At 44.9% G+C, this 17,643-nt stretch overlaps 1 protein-coding gene across 3 annotated transcripts in view; it reads left to right on the plus strand.

The window, feature by feature from the left end:
• The first annotated feature begins 232 nt into the window (after nucleotides 1-232).
• Nucleotides 233-17,643, plus strand: part of CHCHD3 (coiled-coil-helix-coiled-coil-helix domain containing 3) — a 223,496-nt gene continuing 206,085 nt past the window's right edge. Inside the window, exons 1-2 of one of the 3 annotated variants that reach the window (XM_090041549.1) lie at nucleotides 233-366; nucleotides 2,333-2,444. In XM_090041549.1, coding sequence (XP_089897675.1) covers nucleotides 283-366; nucleotides 2,333-2,444 — 196 coding nt within the window. In that variant the 5' untranslated portion in view covers nucleotides 233-282. Of the gene's footprint in view, nucleotides 379-2,332; nucleotides 2,445-17,643 lie in introns of all 3 variants that reach the window. The other 2 variants (XM_090041548.1, XM_090041547.1) reach the window with 2 other exon arrangements.

Here is a 17,643-nt window from a genome sequence, read left to right on the forward strand (position 1 = left end):
CCCATCATACCTCGCGCCTGATCGGGGCCTGTGGAGAACTGCGCTACCCAGCCTGCCCCGCGGCGCCGGGAAGAAGTTTTCGGCAAAAAAAAAAAAAAAAAAAAAGTTTCCCTTTTCGTTGGTGGTTTCCATGTGTACCGCGCGGGAGCCAATGGGCAGGGGGCTTGCATGCGTGGGGGGCGGGGCACGGGGCGCGGCGGGCCAATGGCGCGTGGCGTTGCTGCGGGGCGGGGCCGGGCCGAGCCGGGCCGGGTCTCCTTGGGCTTGTGCGGGACGGGCGCCATGGGCGGCGGGGGCAGCGCTGCGCGGCGCGTCACCTTCGAGGCGGACGAGAACGATCACGTCACGGTGGTGAAGGGCGTGCGGGTGAGCTCACGTGTGCGTGGTACACGTGCATGCACACACACAGATTGCACGCACGTGTATGTAGCTACCGCGTGTCTGTTCTGCCTGCTCTAGGGCGTGTGTATATCTATGTATCTGTCTGTCTATGTAGATACCCCCCCGCCAGTCCGTCCTGGACACAACAGAAGAGAACAGCCATCCTGGCCTGTGAGGGATTGCTGATCATGGTGTGTCCATGCGGATGCACACATGCTTGTGTGCACACATGGATGCATGTATGGTTGCGTATACACGCCCTTCAGCTCTGTATCTGTCTGAAGGGTGCGCAGTGTGCATGCGCATAGGCATATAGACACACGTGTGCGCATGCACATATACAGACACATGCATGCGCGCGGCTATATAAACGCATGCATGCGTTTGCAGTGGTGTACACACCATCGTCACCGATCCCTCGCGGTCTAGGATGATTGTCATCTCCTCTGTAAGCCTGAAGGTGTCTGCCGAGGCCGATCCGGGATTGACAGGCTGTGTTGCAGCTCGGGCACGTGTTTCCACATGTGGTGGGTTCGTGGTTCAGTCTGTGACACGTTGTTTCTGCTGCTCCCATTTTTCCATCTCCGGTTGCCATGGTAAGGGTTCAAAGTGCAGTGATTCTTGCAGCGGGTCTGATTTGGCATTTTTTCAAATTGGCCTTGAGGATGTCCTTGAAGTGCTTTCTCTGCCCTCTTGTGTGCACACCTTGACTGAGCTGGGTTGAGCTGGGCTGTGCTTGGGGTAGGCATCAACAACACTGGGAGGGAGGGGCTATAGTGAATTTTGGGGTGGCTCTAGCCCCCACCTCCCTCCCAGCGCTGCTGCCACCTGCCCCCAGCACAGCCTGGCCTGGCCCAGGCCCCCACCCACTGGGAAGAGCCGTGTGCTGCCCCCATCTACAGCCCACAGCGGCAGCCTGCCCTTGCCACATGCTCAGATCTGGGGGCACATGCCCTTCATGTCGTCCTGGGGTGTGTGTAGCAGTGGGAGCCACCCTCGCACCGTGCCCTCTGGATGATCCACTCATGACTCTGTCTCATGCCCCAGTTGTGCAGCGCCTGCCCCAGCCTCAGCAACAGACCCACTCCTCCCTCACTGCAGGAGCCTCAGTCTGCTGCCGTAACAGACTTACCAGCCTGATGCTGCTTTTCACACTGCCGGGCTGTGCTCTTGGCTGCCTGCGTGCTGCGTTGCAGCTGTGCACACGCACGCGGCATTCATCAGCAATGTTGTCGGCCACATCAGCCACAAAAGCCGATTGCCGATAATGTCAATTTTCCTTTTATCAGTGCCGATCTGATATGGCAGCGTTGTATCACTGGACCTCTAATATATAAAGAACGTGGAATAGTTTTTAAACTGCACATTATGTGTGTATACACACATTTATAATATAGTGTGTATGTATTTAGACGTGCACACACACACGTATGTATATATACATAATGTGAAGTTTAAGGAAGGTTTACTTAAACCCAGGTGCACCCTGTATGAGGTGCTTAACTACTGTTGTCACTTGTATTGCCATAATCAGGAGACATCAGTCAGGGTCATGGCTGTCTTGGCTATACCCAGTGCAACTGCAAAGTGTTCTGCTTCATTATGATCCAAATGACTCAGACAAGGATGGAAAGAAGGCATCTGAGCAACATGTAAAAGGCATAGTACTTGTTGTTTATATTTCCTTTGTCCCTAGATTTTTTTTTTAATTCCCCCGAACAATTCACTCTTGCTTTTTGTCCATGATATACACTGAGCTGCAAATTAACCTAATTCACTCTAACCAAAAGGAACTGGTTTTGCCTGGGGAGAAAAGGTAGGGAAGTAAAACCTGTTAAAACTTGACCAAAGATATAGAATAAGGTGATGTTGCTTTTTATTCTATGATTTTTATGCTGGCTCACTTCTCTTTTTGCAGCTCGCTTTATGTAACTGAGTTTTATGTTTTCAGCTGTCTGAGACTGTCATCAATCGTATGAAGGAGACATCTTCACCTGGTGCAAGACCATCCTCTCGGCAGCGATCAGCATCTGGTGATCATGACTTGCGTGGAGCTACTGCAGGTATGTGTGTACTTCCTGGGAACAGAAGAGCAGGTAGGGGAAGGAGAGAGAGAAAAATAGGGTGCATTTTATAGATTGCTTTGTAGTAGGTTTGGAACGTTTGTTTTAGTTAAGACGGTGCATGAAATATTTGGGAGGCAAGGATTTCTTTGTGATATCTTTTATTGGACCAGATAGTAAAGGTTAGGCAAGCCTTGAGGGACAAAGTGTGCTGGCCATATGGGTGTTACTGTTTCATGGTGATGAATCTCTTCTTAGAAAGTGAACACATTCTAAGAATGTCTTATGTTTTAACAGGTTTTATGGTATTACTTTTAATTTACTGTTTTTTTTCCTTTCCAATGACTTTGACAATAAAGTGTTAATTTCAGGTGATTGTTATAGACTTGGGTTTTTAGTTCATAACTAATATTTTAAGTATTTTCTTAAAAACATACAAAATAAATGAGGTTAAAGGTTAGACACTATGGCAGGTATGGCCTTGAGGTAAGATTTGACGCCATAGAATGCAGCAACTATATTATATTGCACTGAATGCATTACAAATATTAAATTTCACAAATGCTCCTGTTATGAAGTAGTGTGTTAAATTTAACAGAAGGAGAAATTGTGACATGATGAGGTGAAGTGCTTGATTTTGCACGCTGGATCAGCTGCCAGGATGTAGTCAGTGTCCTTTGAAGTCCATAGGAGACATTTCCATTGATCTCTGTAGACTATAGAGTAGGACCCTAGTCCTTTTCTTAAATCCAAAACATTTAATTTTGTGAAAAAGATGTCATTTTTGTTATGTAATGTTGTTATGAAAAGAGCATGCCACAGAAATACAACAACTAGGTTGATTTTTCTTTGAATTTATCCCCCTACCTCTTCTAGGTCTTTGTTGTGATATGTTTCACTGTAAACTCTCCGTCTGTCTGAAGAAGGGTGTTTGTACCCCAAAAATTGCAGAGAACAATTTCTGGCTATTTAGTTGGTCTAATAAAAGATACCACATTTACCCAAAGAACTTTGTCTACCATAGCATTAAAGTGCTTTTGTAAACCCGGAAGTGCTTGTTGGTGTTGCTCATCATTATCATTATATGCAGTTAAAGAACAAACTAAATTTGGTGTGTTGAATAAAGAGAGCCTTGTGCTTAGGAAACTGTGAAATATGAAGGGGTGGGTGATTGGAGCATAGAACTTGATGAGAGGAATGGCAGAGGCCTAATCTTGAGGTACATATGACTTGGTTCTATGTTTGGCTCCTTCTTGTGTGGGGGAAGCAATATACTTCTGAAGTATATTGCTTGGGCGAACTTGTCTTGGCTTTCTTGTACATTTTCAATTTTAAAAACAAAACCCATCCGTTTAGATGAGGTGGTCATATTTCTTCAGTAATGTATAGCTGGGGTTGGAGCTCTGTTTTGTTGAGGCATTTTAAAGTACTGACATAAACCATTTTTTATTTATTTTTTTTTTTTAGCACGTTCCAGCAGCCTCTTGTGTCATATTTATCAGTATCCTGGTTCTTAACAATGGTGGTGGGGGCGCTTGAACTAAAGCTCATTCAGTGAGCTTTAGTTTAAGCTCCCCTACCACCATTTTTAAGTATGGGGATGCTTTTAAGTGGAGCAGAGCTGAGTGGGGCAAGGGTAGATGCGGGCTGCATCAGGGATTTCTGGTGCACTGGCTGTGCACCCCCTGCCTGCCCGGCAGCACGGGGTACAACTTGCCTCTCCCACTGCTTCCGGGTATGCAGGGGGCACACAACCATTGCAGGGCTCCTGAAGAAAATGCAGCAGAGCAGAGAGCTCTGAGCCCACAGCAAGTAGCCCGCATCCACCCCATACATACATCTGGGGGGGCACATGCCCCCCATGCCTCTCCCTGACTAGCCGCCCATGGCTCTGTCTTGCTCCTTCCCCTGGCCTTGCATCCAATGCACTGCCCTGGTTGGACAATGCCTTCAGCCCCTGCCCCACTCCCTCCCTCACCGTGGAGGGCTCAATCTGCACCCCCCACACCCCTTCCCTTCCACAGACTTACCTGCAGGGAGCTTGTTCTCCAAGCTGCTTGGCTGTATTTCTGGCCATGTGCACATGGCACCCTGTGTCTTGCTCCTGGCAGCTGCAAACAGGACCCCTTGCAAGTTAGTATGCTGTCCACCTGCAAGGGGAAACCTGCTGTTTCCTGAGGGAACCCAGGCATCCAGGGGCCCTGGCCCTGTTGGGGAGAGGGAACCCAGGTGTCTAGGGCCTTGGCCAGAAAGTATAATTATTGGTAAACATGAAGAACTATGGCTGTTGAGCGCTTTGGACATAGTAATATTCAGAAACCAGTTTGTTATGATTTTTAAGATTTTTCTTTTTTACCTTAATTCCAAGCCAGTAGTTTTGTTGACTCAATCTTGCAATCAAATGGACTGCATTTTTGTCTTGATGTGTTGCAGACTGATTTGTTTACTGCCCACACTTGGTTAAAAAGATAAGGGAACGTGATGCTCATTTATGAGAGATTTTGACCAGGATGAGAACCAAAATAGGAAAAACCCGAGTAAAGATTTCTGTAGTTCCTGGTTAAGGAATAACAGATTATACTGCTTGCAAGAAAATGTGTATTGTTGTTTGCCAATATAAGATGGATTTTTTGACTTTAGTTGGGGGAAAAATGAAGTTACGTACAAGCATAATGAAATCTGACATTTGAGTACTCCATCTTAAAGCATCATAGCTTGCTTGAGTAATTTTCAGCCTTTTGAGTAATATTAAATGCACTGAAATATTTAACAAGTGTAAAATCTTTAAAGTCTGTCTATGATTCCTAGGGCAATATTGATGAAAAGTAATTTGATCAGACTAAGTGCTTTTTCTGAGCATGCATTATATCTAAATCTTAGTCATAACAGACAAAAGGAAATAGTTTGATTCTTTTTAGCTTACTGGATTACTGTAAAGTTAATATTCTACTTAGAAACAAGAACAAAACCCCAAATTACCTTATAAAAAGGCTTGCAGTCTTAGCCAGCACTTTGCCTCTTTATTTTTATTACTAATGATGCATCATTATTCATTATTTGTATTGTATTAATACCTAACAATTTAAGTTAAGGATTAACTTTGTATCAGGCCCTGTCTAGCGAAATACTAAAAATGCTATGTCCCAGCTCTCAAACTATTTCAAACCTAGAATGGAGGAAGAAAAGACTAGAGAACGTGGTCCTTCAGTAAAGATACGATATTTGTAATTATTTATTTTGCTGCATGAATGGGTGTAAGGTCTCAGGTTGCCTGTTGGAGGGACTCTTAAAAACATACTGTGTCCCATGTCCTGAGGCATCTAGGATCATAGGAAAGTAAAGCTGGAAGGGACTTTATAAGATCGTCTGTTCTAACCCCCTGATCAAAGCAGGATAGTTCCTGACTAAATCATATCACAAAAACTTGCAAGGATGCAATTCCACAATTTTTTAGGTAGCCTGTTTCAATGCTTAATCACCCTCATAGTCTAGATAAGGAAGTTGCACCGTCTCTTCCCTAGATGTGTATAATCCCAATTATTCATTTTTCTTCTTCTTGTGTCATACTTTTTAAACCTAATAATTTGTTACTCTGTGGATACTTTCCAGTTTTTCTACATTTTTTCTTAAAGTGTGGTTTCAAAACCTGGGCTCATTTTTCTGGGTGAGGCCTCACTAGGGTTGATCTAGAGTGGAAGAATCTCTTTCCATGACTTGTATAAGTCACACCTGTTTTTTAGAGTCGAGTAAGTTGTTAACTTCTTTGCAACAACATGACTCCTGTTCAGCTTATCTTCTGTGACCCCCAGATCTTTTCTGCAGTGTACATTCATTTCCCTCCTCCAAGTCATTTAATGAAGGTCCTGAACAGTGCTAGCCTCAGGGCAGACACCTTGGAGACCCCACTTTATCTCCTGCTATTTTGACATGGATCCATTAATGCTCTTTGAGCACAATTACCTAATTAGCTGTGCACCCATCTTTATAGCAGTGTCTTCTATGGGGTATTTCATAGCTTATTTATGAAAACATAAATAAGGTGGAGATAAAAAGCCTTACTAAAGTCGAGGTGTTTTACACCCACTACTACTCGTATCTGTGAGGCCTGATAACCTCTTAGAGAATAAAATTAGGTTGATTTGCCTTAACTATCTTCCAGAAAGAATTTGTCATTGCTTTGTAAGCATGTAGAGGATAACATTGATTATTTTACTATTATGCATCTATTACTATCTATTATACACTGATTGTTTTACTGTGATGTATCTTTTGGGATATTGAAATTAGATTGACTGTTCTGTAACGTTCTGCCCTTTTTTAAAGATGAGTACTATATTTGTGTTATGCAGTTGGTCCTCACTTGACATCTGCAGGTTCTCAAAAATATAGCCAGTGGCTTTACAATTATTTTTATCATTTCCTTGAGTACTCTAGAATGAACTGTATTGAGCCCCGTTCATTTGAAAAGATCCAGCTTGCCCAATTCGTATCCAGCTTGTTCTTTTACTGTTCTAGGTTGAGCCAAGCAGATCTCTTGCTACATTTCCTTATCATTTCTTCACGTCATGCTCTTAATGTTGCATCTTTAAGGAATGCTTCTAAGGGAAGAATACTGTAAATATGAAGTCTAAAATCCACACTACAACTTTGTACAATAAAACTGAATAGTAGCACATCTTTTGTTACAAAGTGGAGCTTAATATAGTGAACTTAGAGGATGTAGCATTCATTGGGTTTCTCTTCCCATCTCCTCCAATTACTGTTATCCAAAACATATACATAGTTTGACATTAAACTTCTAGTTTTAGTACTATTTTTATAGTGTGGGTGCTGGGAATTGGAGTCTTGGCTACCAGCTGGAACTGCCATTTTGCCCACCCCGAGGTATAGCTTGTAAGATTATTCCTCCTTTAGAAAAAGGCATTGCTGCTTATCCTTAACCTTCTCACTTTCTTGTGTGCCCTTTTCTTTGGGGCAGGTGTAACTACTTTTTCAAATTGGAGCAGCAGTGTGTGCTGCAAGAGTAATTCCCTGGCCCTTTTTAAAGATGAGTATTATACGCTTTCCTTTTGCCTCAGAGCTAAGTTCTCGTTTGAGTTGCACAAATCTGGAATAAAGCCACAGACACTTATGATTTATTCTTACAAATAATGTCATCCTGAATTTATTCTGATGTAATTGAGAGAGTGGCAATGGCGGTGGCAGCAGCTACGGCCTGCAACAGCTGCGGTGTGGCTGGGCTGGGCCTCGAACAGACACGTATTCTGTGCCCTGGGCAAGAGCCAAAGGATAAGTGGTGGTGGGTGGGTGGGTGGGGGTTGAGGTGGTGGGGGGAGCGTAGGTGTAGGTGACAAGTAGCAGGGGGGACAAGGACAGGCAGATGCCATGAGAGCAGGCACTGTGGGGGGTGGGGAGAAGGGGAAAGCAGGGTAGGTGCTGAGGCATGTGGGCATGGAGGGGCAGGCAGCAGGGGGAAAGTGATATGGAGGACAGATGGCAATGGTAAGGTGTTGTGGAGCAAGGTCCAGCCGCTTGACTTCCTTCCTGTGTCCCCCACTGCTTGCCCCTCTGTCGCTGGTTTCCTCAGTGGAGCTATGGGGGCAATGAATTTAAGGCAATCCTACAATAATTAGATTCTGTCCATGGAACACCATAACACATTTTTCATACATAGAATCTGATTATTACAGGGTCATCTTAAATTCAGAGCCATCTTGCATTTGGGTAAATATGGTAATAAGAATCCTCTCTCTCTCTAGCTTATGTTGTTCAGGTATTTCAAGCAATATGTTAAGTTTGAAAAGGATTTTTGGCTCTTTAAGGAAAACCTGATTTCTGTAGTTCAGCGAGAATAAGATAGCACCAGCAAAGGAAGATTATTAAAGAGTGGTATTTTTGTTCATCCCCTCTGAACGTAATGGATTTGAGACTAAGCATATATAGGTTTCATGCAGGTGCCTCCCTATGAAGAAGATCAGAACTGGACAAAGCCTTAGTGTACTACAAACTGACTTACCATTTAATTGTGTGCTTGACAGTGTGTGCCAGAAGAAATAAACTTTTTAAAAATAGTAATATAAAAGTAGTGGGAACCTATAATGTTTAACCTTCTTGCATAAAATATGTTCCTTTTGCAATAATGCTGTCAGGACTCATAAATAAAAAACAGTTCATTCTAGTCTAGACTTCTTTTTTCATGATTCTGCTGCTCCCTTATGTTGTTTTCAGCAGTGAAAGATCGAGTTATTCAGTTATACTGCTGGGGGAGACTTGAATTTTTTGAGGGCATGTATGTTGAATTTTTTCAAGAACAGAACAGGCAGGCCCAGGAGAAAGATAGACCATGAACATTCTCAAATGTGGGGTTGCTTAGCTGATAAGCCAACACATTATTATTTTGCCATTTTATCAGTCTAGTCTCTTGCCTGCTTTTGAGACTCGAGACAAACCTTAAGAATAAGTACTTCATAAGACAAGTTAATGGCTTGCTTAATATGGCAGTGTCTCTCATGGGTATTTGATTACAATAGGACAGCTGCTTTGATATGGAGAGTGGACTTCCTTAATTCAGCTTTTACAGGTCAGTATCTGTCTCTGCATGTATGTGGTTCTTCGAGCACAGGCAGCATTTTACCTTTGAACAGATATTCATTTCAAAGTGTCTGTTTTGTTTATATACGCACTGTGAAATGGGTAATTCCTCCGTACAGCGTACTATGCTTTCATGGTCTCAGGTAGATTTGTCAAAATTAATTTCATGGTAAGCCACCCAGGGCTATAAGCACTCTATTACGTTTTACAGAATGCATATATTTGCTCTAAATTTTCTTTTTCATTAAGAGCACCATGCATAGACTTGGCAAAACAGTTTTTATAGTAATTAGAACTACTTACCTATGCATATAATGCATGACTTCTGTTTATAGGTCAGGAGGAACATATCTGTTCTCTTTATTTCATTGTACAAGGATTTTGTGCTCAAGAACCCCAAATCCCCAACTAGTTAGTGGAAAATGAATATAAAAATGCTGCCAGCAGCTGATGTACATGATTCTGCTATTGAGATTTGTAGTACTGCAGCATTTTAGATTTAGTCTCACTAGCTTTCCAAACTAAAGCTGTGGAAGGCTATTTTATCCTAGATAAGAAGAGGATGGATTTCCATTCCTGCAAGGTGTAGATTATAGAATATTCTGCCAAACAAAATAGTGATGGTGTGAAGCACCAGTATACTGAACTTAAGTACAGGGTAGCTATTTTTTGGGGTGGGGGACAAGGTGAGGTGGTGGAGGAGGGAAGAGGGCCTGGTGTCACCTATTACTACAGGTGACACTGTCTGGTGTAAGATCCTGTATTCAATTGTTTTATCACTTTTTATTGAAGGTTAACCATTTGGGCTTACATTTTCCATGGTGAATGTGTTCTTTTGGAAAAAACTCAACCCAAATGATCCAGTCATTTTTTTTTTAAGAATATAGCTAGGGAGAAATGCATGGTATCCATATTTAAAAATAACTTCACCACTTTTTAAAAACTCTTTTTTCATCCAGTGCTTTGGAGTAGAGATTTGAATATTTGGCACAGGGATAAGTTTGTATCTGGGATGGACCTACTGCCATCCTTGTGGAAAGGACCAAGAGCCAGTATGATGGAAGAGAAGACGGGATACATTAGTTGAGAAGCCAAGATGTGGGTTAAGATCTGACACTCGCTGGTTGAGAAAAGACTGGGACACTGAGCCAGAGAAGGGGATGAAGATGGACTGGATGAGGCTTTGCGTGTGGTGGGGGAAGTCTGGGACAGAGAGTCAGTTGGATAGGGAATGTGGCCTGCAGGAGTCAAGGAGGCTGGCATGGAAGGGACAGGAGAAAAATTTGGATTGCGCAAGAAGTTGGGGTTGGAGGTAGGGGTAGGAGTCTTGGGTTGATTAGGTAAAAAGACTGGGGTCAAGGGGAGAACTGGGAAGGGACAAGTATAGGGAAGAAGAGTGAGGGGAGGCAGAAGATGGGAACTGAGAGGGGACTGGCTGCATAGGGAGGTTTAGACTGGAACTAGGCTGAGAAGCCTGAGGAGCGTGGGCTGGGCCTTTTTTTTTAATACAAGGAATATGAGGCTTCTATTCATACCCTGGAAAGAAAAGGAACAGATTCCAAGATTCTGGAGTCATATCCTTCTATAGACACGTTTCTGTGAAACCTGTTGGCAAAGTGTCCCATTCCCTGCCAATTTTAGTCAACACACAGGATGACAGCCTACTATTGCTGTCAGTTAAAATGTTAGTGCAAATGGCAGAAATCTGCAGTGGATATAAAGGTTCCTACTCTGCTGATGATTTGTGGGAGTTAAACTTAATGCGTTACATGCATTGCAACCTTAATGTTGCTTTTGTGACAAGGTCAAATATTCAGCTTGGGACCATGAAGCCTGATTTACAGAAGGGCTCTGAACACAGAAAGGAGCTGGCAGATAAACATGGAATGTTACATACTCTTGGAAAAAAATAGATCCTTGACATCCCAGATTGAGCTCCTGGAATCATAGCAAATTGGGGTTGGAAGGGACCTCAGCAGGTGATTTAATCCAACCCCCTGCTTAAAGCTGCACCATCCTCAGCTAGATTGTTTTTGCCAAAGCTTTGTTGAGTCAAGTTTCAAGGAGATGGGTGCAGAGGTTTCTGGGAAACTACATCTCAAGGTGTTGACAAGAAAAATTATCACTTGCCAGCAGTGGCAATCTCCTGTCATCCAGCAGGTAGATCCAGGGCCCACACCCCCTGGAGGGCTGCGGGGACTCTACCGGACTCGTCCTGGGGGTGCAGCCCCTGATCTGCCTGCTGTATCACAGGAGGCTACTCCTGCTGCCTGGGACTGGTGGCAGTACCAGTCTCCCTGGCGCTGGGTTTGGGCTGCACCCAATGTCAATCCCAGGCAGCAGGAGCAGTCTCCTGTAATCCTGGCAGGCAGATCGGGGGCTGCACCCCCAGGAGGGCTGTGGGGCTCTGCTGGAGTCCTCCCAGGGATGCGGGGGGCCCCCAGTCTGCCTGCTGGATGATAGGAGGCTGCTTCTGCTGCTTGGGATTGGCGCTGGGCACAGCCCACACCCAGCCCTGGGAAGATTGGTGCTGCCGCTGGCCCCAGCTGGCAGCAACAGCATGCTGTCGTATGGTGCGCAGATCTGGGGGCTGTGCCAGAATCCTCCCGGGGGCGCAGCCCTATGATTTCTGCCGGATGACAGGAAGCTGCTGCTGCGGGCTGGGACCGGTGCTGAAGCCAAGCCTGTCTTCAAAACTCAAAATCTTTTGCAACTTTCGAAACGTTTCCGTTAGACCCTGGCTCCATGCGGCGCCCAACGACTAGGGAGATGACGATCCAATTGCTCATGGATCCTGTTACTCATTAGCCAGAGCAAGCAGGGGGTAAACACCAGCACACATTGCTCGCAACAGCTTTATTCAGAATGGAGACAGCTTCGGGCAAAGGTCCCAAAAAACAACAAGCCAGAGACCTGCACTGAACATTAGTTCTTTTTACACTTTGTACCCCTTGGTTCATACATACTAACGTTCACTCCACCTCCGTCCCTCCTTCTGTTCTGCTTATTTCTCCTCCCATCTCAAGCTCTGCCTCGGTTTACTGTTTACTTCATTAGCATGGAATTGCCCATGGATTTCATTTATTTACATGCCTTTGCTAAGAGCACATGTGTAAGGCCATGAACTTGGGTACTCTTGGTCAGTCACTGTTTTTTTCTGGTTCTTTGCTGACTTGAACAACATCTCCAAGGCCTTGCTTCTGCTTTGTCTCCTACTGATAGCTGGTGGGCTGCATCTTGTTCTTCTTACACAGTGGGCTCTAACACTGTGACTTTGTTTAGAAAACTGCTTGCCTAAGCATTTGCAAGGTTAGTCTTAATTATCATCCTGCCTTGTGACCAGCAGCTCTGCTGAGACACAGAAAAAAGCCTTCATTCAGCTGCAAATCCAGTGCTCCCCAGAATCCAAATTGTTACCCTAACAGGTTCGAGTGCCCTTGTTTCATTTTGAAGCTGCTTTGAAGGCTTTTGTTTCATTTTGGTTTTGCTGTTTCGAGCTCGTAATGCATCAAAACAGCTTTGAAATGAAACACCCAGTGAAATTTTGCACAGCCCTTGAACCTGACAATCCAGCCAGTCTTCTGTCCAGTCTATTCATCCAGCCTGGACTTGTGTGGCTTGCGAGAATGTTGTGGGAGAGTGTATCAAAAGCCTTGCTAAAGTCAAGGTATATCATATCTGTAGGTATGTCACATACCTTATTTACTGAAACATTAGGTTTGCAGTGTGTAACCTTAAGTTTAGCTCCCACAAATCATCAGCAGATTAGGAACCTTTATATCCACTGTAGCGATCTCTGCCACTTGCACTAACAGTTTAACTGACTGAGAAGTATGAAATCAGGCAGTACTTCGGACTTCAGCCTTTATGTCATTCAGCTCCCCATACCTGAAATGGGGATAGTATCTTCCCCTACCCTCACATATTGTATTTAGTAAAATAATCCAAGACAAGGTTTCTTCCCTCAGTTGACATGGGGTGGGAAAAAAAGCCTCATTTTGGATTTGAGTGCCTACTAGAGGAAGCTGCTGGCTCAGCTTTGGCTTTAGCCCTGGGCTGAAGCTGGAACTGAGCTGCTGCCCACCCTGGGCCTGAGTAGCTGGTTTTGTGGGGGAAGGAGCTTGCAGCTGGGGGGAGCGCAGGGGAGTCTGGGGTGGGGAGAACCTGTAGCCTGACCCCCATTCCCACCCTTGTACATGGGTCTGTTCCCCTCCTCCCGGCTGCTACCCTTACCTTCTGCTACTTCTAGCCCTGACTCAGCTTGGCTGGGAGCTGCAGCCATTTCTCCCTGGCTGAACTGGGTCTGCTGCTGCAGAGAGCCCAGGAGAGTAGAGCTGCAGCAGAGGATAAAGGGGAGGGTGAGCAGGGAGAGGTAGGCACAGGGACAGGTGGCAGGAGTCGGGTACAGGCACAGGGAGGAATTGGGGATCGGAGCAGGGGTGGCAGGCTGTGGGAGGGTAGGGGGTAGGAAGGCAGGGAGTTGGAGGGCAGGCACAGACATGAGAGGGCATGGGCTGGGGAGCAGGGGATAGAGAAGCTGTCAGTTGTGGGGCGAGGGGAGGAGGGAGGCTGCAGGGGGAGCCAGGAGTTGGGCATGAGGGGCAAGGGGACGGGGGCAGAGACAAGCATGGAGGATAGGTGGCAGGGGACATGTGAGGGCAGGCAGTTGGCAGGCAAGGGGCTGGGGAGCAAGGGGCTGGTGTCTGGCCCCTTACCCCTTGTTGCTGCTTTCCTTGCCACAGCAGACTTGCATCAGCTGCAACCATCCCAAAACTTAATGTTTCTATTTCTTGAGAATAAAACGAGGCCACCTTTTTGTGTGCATGTGCCCCCTCCTTCTATTCCCCCCTGTTTCAATATTGGTTTTTGATGATAAAGGTCACTAAATGCCAGTCCTCCAGTTGAGTGAATATTCACTTATTATGTCTGCCAGGAAATCTTCCTTATCTTTAAAAAAGTGTTCTGTTCCAAACTTGGGAGGCTGGGAACTCTTTTTCCTGTAGATGGAAAGATGGATCTAGGAAGGTTTTGTACTTAGTCTGATTGGCTGCTAAAATAATATTGCTGATGGTGCAAGTGTTAAACTAGATATGTGTCTCTTCCTTACCTCTAGGATAGAGAGAGAGTTAATTGTTTCCACATCTGCTCACATACATCCTAGAGGTTCTCAAGGTGGGTGTTACGTACTGCGGTTTTGTTAACAACTTAAATTCAAACTTTTCTAAGTCTGATATATCAGGCTATACACAGAATTCTTCCTCCACCACTTAAATGAGACCACTTCCAGAATAACGATGGCACTCGTGTAGCATTGCTCTAGGCACTGTTCAGGAGGGAAAGTGGAAAAAATCTTGTTAACACATGTGGTATGTATTTAAACTTAGTGCTGACACTGCCATATCTCTAATACTAGTGCTCACAGCAACCCTTTGTGGCAGGCTGTTCTCTTGTAGATGGGGATAGGATAGGCTTGTTAAAATATGAGGCTGAGAATTTAAATAACTTGCCTAATGTTACTTAGGAAGTTAGTCAGAACTGGAATCAACTCTGGAAATTCGGAGGTACGGCCCTGAGCTCAGTCTACTAGACGAGTGGTTCTCAGCCTTTTTCGTACTGAGATCCATTTGCCAAGATTGGCTTGTCCCAACACACACCTCCCCCAGTCCCCTGCTTCCCCCTCCCCACCCCGAGCCATGCTGGGGTCCCTCCCTGCCAAAGGAGGCCCCCAGCTGTCCCTGTCCCACTCATGGTGGAGTGCGATGGCTGCAGTGGCTCCAGCTCGTGCGGGCAGCAGTGGAGCAAGTCAGGTCCGGCATGGACTGGAGGGAGGAGGAGGGAAGGCCTGTGGCACCCCCCACCTTGGGCTGGGGATCCTGTGCTGTGCCTGGCAGCCTGGACACAGCCCCTCCCACCTGCTGAGCAGCATGGTTACCAGTTCTGGTATCGCCAGCCTGGCCCTAGGTAGCTGCCCCCTGCCCTTTCTCCTGCTGAAGGGGCAGGTTTCTTCCCCCTGCCCTTTCGCAGCCTTGGCACCTAGCCACCTTCCCTCTAGTACTTGCAGACACCCATCCCCTCCCTGCATGCACACATGTACTCCCCCCCGCACCCTGACAGCCCGCAACCTCTGGCCCTCCAACCCCTGCTCAACATATACTTACCTGCATCCAGCTGCTGAGGTTGCTCCCATGACCCTGCCTGGCTGCGTGCTGGCCATGCCCCAACCAGCCCCTTGCAGCAAGGGGAAACCCACACTTTTATGCATTTTTTCTGGCACTTGCTCATTACCTTTTGAAATATTCTTGGACCCACTTTTGGGTTGTAACCCGTGGGTTGAGAAATGCTGTACTAGACCACCCTGCTGCCTGGGAATATAATCTCCATGGTTGGAATTATCCATAAGGATGATTATTTGGAATCCCAGTAGCCCAGAAGGTTCAGTCTGGATTGGGGCCTGATTGTTTTAGGTCTGGACAGACCCTGAAGCAGCAGGTAGCCTCTCTTTAAATTTGGTCTCATGAAAAGTATTGAGGAATCTTGAGTGACCTGGGTGGGTGGCTTACAGAAGATGCTGTAAATAGCAGTGGATCAGAACGTGTTCTGCACATATTTCGTTCTCTACTGACTTCCAGAGAAAGACACCACTGAGAGAAGTGCCAGCACTATTACTCCAGTGCTGACATATTCCTTGGAGAGTTTCTGCTGAGGCTCTGATTGGCTTAACTTTGATTGACTTTTTCCAAGTTGGAAGTGCAAAGGCTGGAGCCACCTATTGCAGTTAGCTTAACAAATAAGGTTTGGGGGCCTTGGAATGTGATAGTTTCCCTTCAGATTACATTTTTTGATATATTACTGGTGAGATGTTTCTTGTTTGTAATCAGTACTAAGATGATAAAGGGATATGCCATTTAAAGGATCACCAGCATAAATGTTATGTGGTGGTACCTTGTAGGGATTTCTTATTTTATAGTCACTTTTTTGTTGTTGGAAAAAAATGTTTCTTTTAACATGGGTTTCTGCAACTTCCAAAATTGACAGTAAAATGCTAACAAAACTGCTGAATCCTTTTCAACAGTCAGAGCGTTTGCTGTATAGTAACATAAATACACTCATCTAAGTTATCTGTCAACGGACACGACCTGTCAGCAAAATGAAAACAAAGGGGAGATGTGTATTATGGAACGAGAGGTTGTCTGTAATGGAAGTCACTAGAGACTTTCAACCAGGAATCACTATTCTTCAATTAGATTAAAAGGGGAAAAGCCTTTCGAGTTCTGCAGGTCCTCATTTCTTCATGACACACAAGTCAAAGAGGAAGGTATTTTATATGGTGGATCCTTCATAACATGATTACTTGGCTCCTCCATTCATTCTGCTGCAATAAGGAGGCCTCAGGACTTTAACAGGAAGTGCTTGTTTTCTATCAGTGATGACTTATGTACAGCTTAGAGAATCTTTAATGCAATACTAAATAACATTTTAGAGGTATGGGTCTGCTGTTTTTCTTTTGATGATGATGTGATAAGGCTTGTTTTTTGTGTTGCAGCTGCATGCTGCAGCCAAGTGTTACTAAAGCTCTTCATCAGCTGTCAGATCAGACAGGTTAAGTGTGCTGTGCTTCTTCCCTGAAAAGCTTTCTACTAGTTAATTAGTTAAACAGGAGGAAACCATTTAAAAGGTTGTTGTGTTTTTTTCCCCCCTCCTATCTTGGGGAACAATAAGTGGTTTTTACTAATAATCTTTTTTGTTTCCTGAAGGTGGTTTGAATGTGTTATAAGCTCCTTAGAATCCAAACTCATGGCAGAGGTGATATCTTTTATTAGACCAACTAGATACTTGTAAAAAAAATCTTTATTTACAAGCCTTCACCCTTCCTCAGGCATAAGAGATTGCAAAGATTGTAAAATTTCTCCTGTGTGGAAATGAAAATTTGTATTTCACAGGAGAGCTGAAGGGGTGGTATAAGCTCCTTGGTTTTAAGCTACATTTAGAAAAGCTACTACAATTTTTAAGGCACACCATGGTGAAAATTATATTCCTCTTTGGAAAACATAATCTATTGTTACAAGCAGAACTTAAAATACTCTTTACAGAAAGATTAGAGGAGAAAAATATTCTGCTTTTCCAGTTCAGCCTTATGCATTTGATTAGTACTCTGTGTAGAGTCAGGTTCCCTGTTTCTTTTCCGGTCCCTGAGTTATTATCCCTATTATTTAGCCAAAAATGCCATTCAAAAAGGCAGTGGAGAGGCCTGAAAAATAGGAAAAGGGAAGCATGTAAAGATTTAGGAAGAAAAGGGTTCTTCATGGCAGGAGTGTTTTCACTTCTAACTCATTGCAAAATTATCTAGACTGCATATTGAAAAGGAGGCATCCCTTTAAAGCACCAGTGACGCTTCTGTTTGCAGGGAGGGTATTGAGTGTCCCTGTCTAAGATCAGAGGCTCCTTTTTGAAGCACAGGGTTGCTGATTAGTGCTCTGAATAAGATCCCTCCCTTCCCCTTCTCAGTGGATCAGGAAAACAGACCTTACGTCGACAGGCTGAGAGCCATGGGGCTCTTTAGCTTGGAAAAGCGCAGGCTCAGGGGTGATCTGATGGCCACCTATAAGTT

This window comes from Crocodylus siamensis, chromosome 4, assembly GCF_052110815.1.
Source record: "Crocodylus siamensis isolate JL-2025a chromosome 4, ASM5211081v1, whole genome shotgun sequence".
Lineage (NCBI taxonomy): Eukaryota > Metazoa > Chordata > Crocodylia > Crocodylidae > Crocodylus > Crocodylus siamensis.